The sequence below is a fragment of the Lagopus muta genome, chromosome 1 (assembly GCF_023343835.1).
Source record: "Lagopus muta isolate bLagMut1 chromosome 1, bLagMut1 primary, whole genome shotgun sequence".
NCBI classification, from domain to species: Eukaryota; Metazoa; Chordata; class Aves; order Galliformes; family Phasianidae; genus Lagopus; species Lagopus muta.
The window spans coordinates 108,752,215-108,759,349 of NC_064433.1; the positions used below are offsets into that span (position 1 = coordinate 108,752,215).

At 40.3% G+C, this 7,135-nt stretch overlaps 1 protein-coding gene across 2 annotated transcripts; it reads left to right on the forward strand.

The window, feature by feature from the left end:
• The first annotated feature begins 19 nt into the window (after positions 1–19).
• On the forward strand, positions 20–6,915 carry NDUFV3 (NADH:ubiquinone oxidoreductase subunit V3). 2 transcript variants are annotated; one of them, XM_048933139.1, is made up of 4 exons: positions 20–152; positions 294–375; positions 2,366–3,328; positions 6,652–6,915. In XM_048933139.1, the coding sequence occupies exons 1-4, from the start codon at positions 105–107 to the stop codon at positions 6,816–6,818; spliced, it is 1,260 nt and encodes a 419-aa protein (XP_048789096.1). In that variant the 5' UTR covers positions 20–104; the 3' UTR covers positions 6,819–6,915. The 2 variants fall into 2 exon arrangements, with proteins under 2 accessions (XP_048789096.1, XP_048789097.1); XM_048933140.1 differs by having other exon boundaries at positions 2,450–3,328.
• The last annotated feature ends 220 nt before the right edge of the window (positions 6,916–7,135 follow it).

Genomic DNA, 7,135 nt, shown 5'->3' on the forward strand with positions numbered 1-7,135 from the left:
GAGCAAAGAAAAAAGAAAAAAGAAAAAAAAAAAGAAAAAAAAAAAAAAAAAAAAAGAAGGCATTGGTGATAGAGGGCAGCACCGGGCTGAAGGAGGAGGACAAGATGGCGGCGCCCTCACTGCTGAGCTGCGGCCGGATGGCTGCCCGCAAGGTGGGGGTTTTACAGCACTCCCAGCTCCAAAGAACCTCGGCCCGGGGCCTCACCGAGGCACGGAGCGGCCGATCCGGCCGCTCCGTGCCTCGGTGAGGCCCCGGGCCAATGGCTGGGAGCTTAATGGCTGTGTTTTTTCAGGCGGTGCAGCTGGAGGCCTGGGGGCTCCGAGGGGCGACGCTGTGCACCCGGCCAGGAGGCTCCGGGACGCCGCCGGACAGTAGTAAGATGCTTCGATGTTAATTTTCCTGCAGCTTTCTGGTTTCAGAAGGTGCCGGGAGACCTGTCTACCTCTTTCAACCGTCTGCTTTCCCTGCATATGGTTATGTTTAGTCTATGTATGGGATATAGCTATCTTTTTCATGCTCTAGCTAGAGGGTGTGCACATTTTGGCTGATGGAATCAGTGATGGGGAATTGACCTGTAAGTTCTGGATACCACCTTTCTGAGCGTGAACCTGTTTTAAACACATATCAATAATCGTACTGATGTTACACCCTAAGTCGCTTCTGATAATAATATTCTTGTTTTGGATGTGTTGTTCTTCCATCAGAATCAGTTCAGTAATGACCAAATACAAATCAGGCAGTGAAAAGTTTGAAATACCCCAACTAAAGAGTAAGCTCATGATTATGAGTTGAAATGTGACTTTTCCACATATCTAAATATAACTGATTAAAGTATTTTTCCAGCAACACTGCTTCTTAATGCTGAAGTTGAATGCTATCTGCTTTCTTCATTTCTTAGGACATCTTAGTACTAATACTTCAGCTTTTGCCTTGGTTTTGCTCGTATGTCTTCCCTTTGAGCATTCTTGAGTTCTTCCTCAGCAGTTCTTTGAGACCTTTTTAGCCTTGAGGGATGCTTTCTCAAATATTAGATTATACAGGCTGCTGTGCTTTGCTGTTAGTCTGGGCAGGGATTCAGATGTCCTTCAAATGCAATTACCAGTTCTCTTGCTTCCCCTATCCTCTTTCCCCACCCTGTGCCTTTAGTCCAGCAGAGATACATGTCTGAAATTCTCTGGAAGTATGACCTGAATAGTAAACTGATTCTCTATTGTTTGCATTTATTTTAAGAGCTCTATATCTCTATTTTTGGCTTTTAATTAGACGTATCTGTCTCTTCTGTGATATTTTTATCTCAACATTGTTAAAAGACTTGCTTCTATTCAGAGCTACCTACTTACAGTAACTCCTTAGGTCATACAGGGTATTACTGTAGAACATTAGTAAGGGAAAAAACCTGCAGTCTACCTTACCTTACGTCCTGTGAAGTAGGTCTGGGCTTCCAAACCGTGCTGATATATCTGCGCAAAAGTGTGGAAATCAGCTGAACTACACTACAGGTTGGAAAAAAAAAATGCAACTCCTATGGATGGAATGGACTTTTCTATAGTGAATAACAGTAGTGAACTATCTTGTTAATGTGCTCTCAGTCCTTTTTGTCCTCCTGTTTTCTCTAACAAAAATAGTATTTGCTGTTGATCTGCTTCTGGAGCCTCTGTGAGGGAGAAGAAACACAGGTTCAAAAGCATCTGGGAGTCTTTTAAGACTTGTTAATGAAGAATTTTTAAATTTCAAACTAAAATGGGAAGTAGAGATAGAAAAAAATAGTATTAAACTGAGATGCAGCTTGGCTGGTAGATCACACAGACCTATGAACTGGTAATACTTCCATGTATGGCCTCAGGTATCTCTTGTATTAGTCCTAGTTCCTTGAGAGTCATCCTTCCCTACTGCTTACAAGATAGCATTAGCCAAATTCTTGCAATAGCTAGATCTGTTTACTATGTCTTCTGCTCTGCTAGCCTGCTTCTGGACAAATATTTGAAGATCTCTGCTGACAAGCTGTCTGAATGTTTGCCGGAGATTAGAAGGTGTTTGTAACCATCTCCAGTGATGCAGAATTGAAGCACAGGAGAAAAAAAAAAAAAAACAACAACTCTTGCAAGGAGCAAAAGGCGTTTCAGCATCACAGCAGCAGAAACTGTTCAGTGCTAACTAGCGCTCTAGTTTCTTTAGCTTAAAATGCCTTAGAGCTTTCTGCTTCATGTCTATGTTCACTTTAATAACTTTGTAATTTGCTTTTTTTTTTTTTTTTTTTTTTTACTAGATTGTGTCAGAAAGTTAAATTAAATGGCTAGCATTGCTCATTAGCTGGGATGTATGTGTAACGATGATAACCATCTTTGTGCCATTCCCTTTATGTAGTGGCACCACAGGGAGGCACCATGATACTAGCCACCAAGGCAACAGTTGAATTTCCTAAAATGCTGTCTTCTAACTCTCACCCAGTATCTGCAAAAGAAGGTGGGAGCACACTGAATACTAATCCAAAGGAAGCTTCAAAACCTGATGAAGATCTGAGAATGTTGATGTCAAAAAAAACTGTGGTTGCATTTCCTCAGCGAGTGATTGTTTCTTCCCTTGAAGAGGCAAGACTTAGTAAAATTGCAAAAGGAGGAGGCATAAGGAAAGAGCTAGCTGAAGAAGAAACTTCGTCTTCATCCAGCTCAGATTCAGATTCTAGCTCAGATTCCGAAGAAGAAAATGATGATGGTGATGAGTCAGGAGTTTCCTTTAAAACCAGAGTGGAGTTTCCTAGGCGAGATTCCATCTTTTCTGAGAACACACCAATAAAGACATCACAGCTACCAAGAGGTGACTTGTTCCAGAAAGACCACGAAGAATACGTAGCTAAGAAGAAGCCAAGCAAAACGGAAACTGATGTACCTACTATCAAGAAGGTTGCATTTTCTAAAGCATCAGTCAGTCATGAAACATTAAAATCCAAAGCAAGGGACCCGAACACAAAATCAACTCCAAAAGAAGCAGATCAGCAGAAGCTAGTTTTAGAACCACACTTGAAAAAAAAACAAGTCTTGACAGATGCCACTCTGAAATCTGATTATTTGGAGGAAAAGTCCCCGAGAGCCCAAATGGCAACTACTCAGCTGAAAGCTCCATCAGTGACTCAGGAAGGCAAAAAGCAAAACCTGATATCTAGAACGGAAGGAAAAAAAGGAAAGGAGACACAGAAATCAGAAGCAGTAAAGGTAGCTTCTCCTAAACAGGAAGAGGAGATTTCTGAAAGCACAGCGTTGGTGATGGGTACAAAGGAAGAGACTGTTCAGGAAGCGGGAGTCCAAACTGGAGAAAGCAGCACCATAGATGGTACACCTTTAATTTCTTTGATCTATGTTATAGATTCTTCTGGGTTAGGGTGTATTTTTTAAAAATGGTTTCCAAGTCATCTCTGATTGTCTGATCTTTATACTGAAGCTAATGATGTAGCAGTGTCTTTCTAGAAGATAAATTCTTGTTCATTGCTAATTGTTTTAAGAGCTTTGTAGCACTCAGTTTCCAGTTACATTGTGAAAGGAAGCTGTCTTCCTCTCACTGTACTTGCAGTTTCATAAACCAGTTGTTACTGATAAAAATGAAAACAAAATTATGAACAAAATGAACAGTTTTGTATGACAGAGCTCATCTTCCTTCTTTGTCAGAAAGTTTTGGCAGCTTTCCTTCTCTCTCCTCCCTTTTTTCTCTCGAGCTCTTACAATGCTTCGGATTTCAATAGACTTCAAGAAATCATAGTGTAATACCAGGAACAGCTGTTGATTGTGAGATTGGTAGGTTTTAAGAAAGGCATGTTGGAGTAACATAGAGTTGACCTCATAGCCTAACTCTTGTTGAGAAACAGAGAGCAAAAGGTGTTGTTTTTTTTGTTCGGTTGGTTGGTTAGTTGAGTTCTTTTAGTATTGTTATTTGTTAGTTTGTTTTGAGGAAAAAGCATCATGCCCTCCCTAGCTATACTTTCCTTTCCAGCTTGGCTTTCTTAGTTGCCACCAGTCTTGTTAACTTTCCTTTTGATCTCATTCTGCGTATTTAAATAGTACATTCTTCTCTGTCAAAATCTTTTGTGACTTGCTGTTCTTGATTTCAAACTTAGACAGCATCCTGTTCTTCAGATCGCCCTTTTGACTGCTTCTTTGAATTAAAAAAAAAAAAAAAGAAAACAGAAAAAAAAGGAAAAACTTGCTTGAAGCAGAAGCAGCATCGTTATAAAGCTGTAAGGATAGCATCTTTCCTATCATATCCTTGAAGAAGCAGCCCTACAGGGTCTTGGTGGACAGCAAGTTAAACATGAGCCAACAGTGTGCCCTCATACCAACAGTATTCTAGGCTGCGTTAGGATGAGTGTTGCAGGCAAGTAGAGGGAGATAATTCTTTTTGCTCAACACTGGTGGAGCCCCACCAGGAGTGTTAGATCTCCAGTTCTGGGCTCCTCAGCACGAGGCATGGAGAGATTCAAATATGAGTAGGAGGGGGGCGACTTGATACTGAAATGTGCTCATGATTCATAGTAAAGCTTACAACACCCCATGGATCTATTGAACAGCTTTCACTACTCTGACACTGACTCTGACACTGCAAATTCAGAGTAAGATTAAGCCTAATGTGACAGACTTTTCCTGTAGATGTGTAACAGCCATATTGCAGATCTCTTGTCAACACAGCCACACCAGCAAAACCTTAGGGATAGACCTGGCTATTCTGAGAAAATCACTTTGCTATTGAGCTCCTCTTGCTGTGTGGAGGTGGTGGGGCTGAGACAGCAGAAAATTTTCTGCTAGCTTTGTGCTGAGTCTCCACTAGAGGACTCTGCTGTTGTGGCTGTGTGGGAAGCAGGGATCAGTACAGGTAAGTTAACACACCTTTACTGCTGGTGAAACATCCTTGGGTGTCAGGAGTAGCAGAGTGAAACCTAATTACACTGTTCAGCAGCATTGCTACTGTCTTTAGGCTGTCCTCTCTTCTTTTTGAGACCTCCTTTGGAAACAGCTACTGCTTTTTCATGTTTATTGTTCACAGTTAATGATTCCTTTTGTTGTCTATAATTCTGTCCTGTTCCTATATTATTTCAGTCATCTGCAGCAAGTATACTGAAGATGTAGTAGTTTTAGTAGTTTTTAATTTAATAGTTTTTCTCATTACAAACCTAGATGTTAAGCTGATGTCATCCACTTGGTAGAACAGACATGCAAAAAGCTGCTGACTTCAGCTGCTCAATAAGAAACAAAATAGCATGGTAACTCAGAAATATCCCTCTGATTCATTTCAGAAGGACATCCTGAGATATCCTTGCTCTTTAAGAGAGAAGGCATAGAAGTCTGGAGTGCAAGGAGAATGAAGTCAGAGATAAATTTTTCCTTTGAGAAGCCAAGTACAGTATATTTGGGCAGAGAAAGCGAGACTCCATCTGCTTTTCTTCCTGAGCATCTGTCTCTTAATTTGCAACAACTGTCTCTTGCAGGTTCAATGTACACTTCCCTACGCTTCCTTGTTCTTGGGGCTATTTGCAGCGAAGCCTATATCATCTGGCTTTTATATGTGTAGTGGTGTCTCCTGTGGGCTGTCTCAGTTGGAACTGAGCAGCAGGGATAGGGGTATTTCTTTTCATAGGTTGTGTGTTATTTTGCTGAGACTGTGCCTTACTACATGGCATTTGATAAGCAAGCCATGCTAAATTTTATGTATACGCGCTCTTAAACCAATAGCTTTACATTGCAATAATTGTGTCATAATTAAAGGGAAATTCTGGTTCGAGTTCTTGTATTTTTATTGTAGGCTGTTGCATTATAAAAAGAAGCTTAATACGGTCTAACATAAACCACTACATGCAAATTTATACGAGGAAGCTTTTCACTAGATTATGCTTATGTCTTTCCTATTGCTATAACTCTGAGCATACGAGAATAAATTAATATTGGGAATAAAGCTTTATTTCTTGCAATTTCCTTGGTTGTAAAATCAGCCCGTACCAGGATCCTTTTATGTAAATATTACTGCCTAAATTTGCATAATATTTTAAAAGTGAAAGAATTAATGTTGGTTTTAATGCGAAATAAAGAGTTCTGAGCAACACTATTGGATTGTTCTTTTAGGAAGAACTGATTACAAATTTTGAAAGATTCTATCACAATTGCTTTTTTTCTGAGAGAAAGAAAACGTGTATCAAAACCTCATAATATATTATTGTTAGTATAAGCACATTTGAAATTAAACTGTGAAGATATCAGTAATTCAATCATTCTCCCCGTGGAAAAAAAAATGTCTTCAAAATTCAAATGAGCTGTTCTGCCCAATTCTCTCCCAGCATTAGGTGGTAGTTTGGATTTTGAAAACCTGTGCTGTATTAGATGGCTTGTACAGATTCCTGTTCCCCTGTTGCATAATAATGTGCTTCTTTAGGATCTTTAGGACCACAATGATCATCTAGTTTCAACCCCCCTGCTGTGTGCAGGGTCACCAACCACCAGACCAGGCTGCCCAGAGCCACATCCAGCCTGGTCTTGAATGCCTTCAGGGATGGGGCATCCACAGCCTCCTTCGGCAACCTGTTCCAGTGTGTCACCACCCTTTTGATGAGGGATCTGAATGTTGCCCTCTCTCATGGCATTCCTGTAGTCACCAGTTACTGTTTCTTTTCACAGAGGCTACAGCAGCTGCTCAGCCTGCTCCAGAAGAATTTGATAATTCTACCTACAAGAACCTCCAGCACCATGAATACAACATCTATACCTTCGTTGATTCTGTTGTGGATCTCTCAAAATTCAGGCAACCTCAGCCATCTTCTGGAAGACCATCACCAAGGCACTGAAAGACCCACAATTAAATGCACAAGCAGAATGATAAATTCTTCTATTTAGCTCTAATGTATCATCTGTTATAAATCAATAAATGCATGATAAATAATGCTTGAGTTTTCAAACAGTTTTTGGTTCTTGGAGTCCCTCAATTCCTGATTTTTATGATCAAGCTACAGGTCAATGAATCATCAACGAATAAAAATAGGCTTTTTAACTCTGAATGTATACACAGTGTGAAACTGTCCTTACTTTTCCATGTTACCAGAATTTTCACATTGACCAGGTACTGTGTTGAAGGAAGTAATGGCTTCTGTGGATGTGTCTGTTC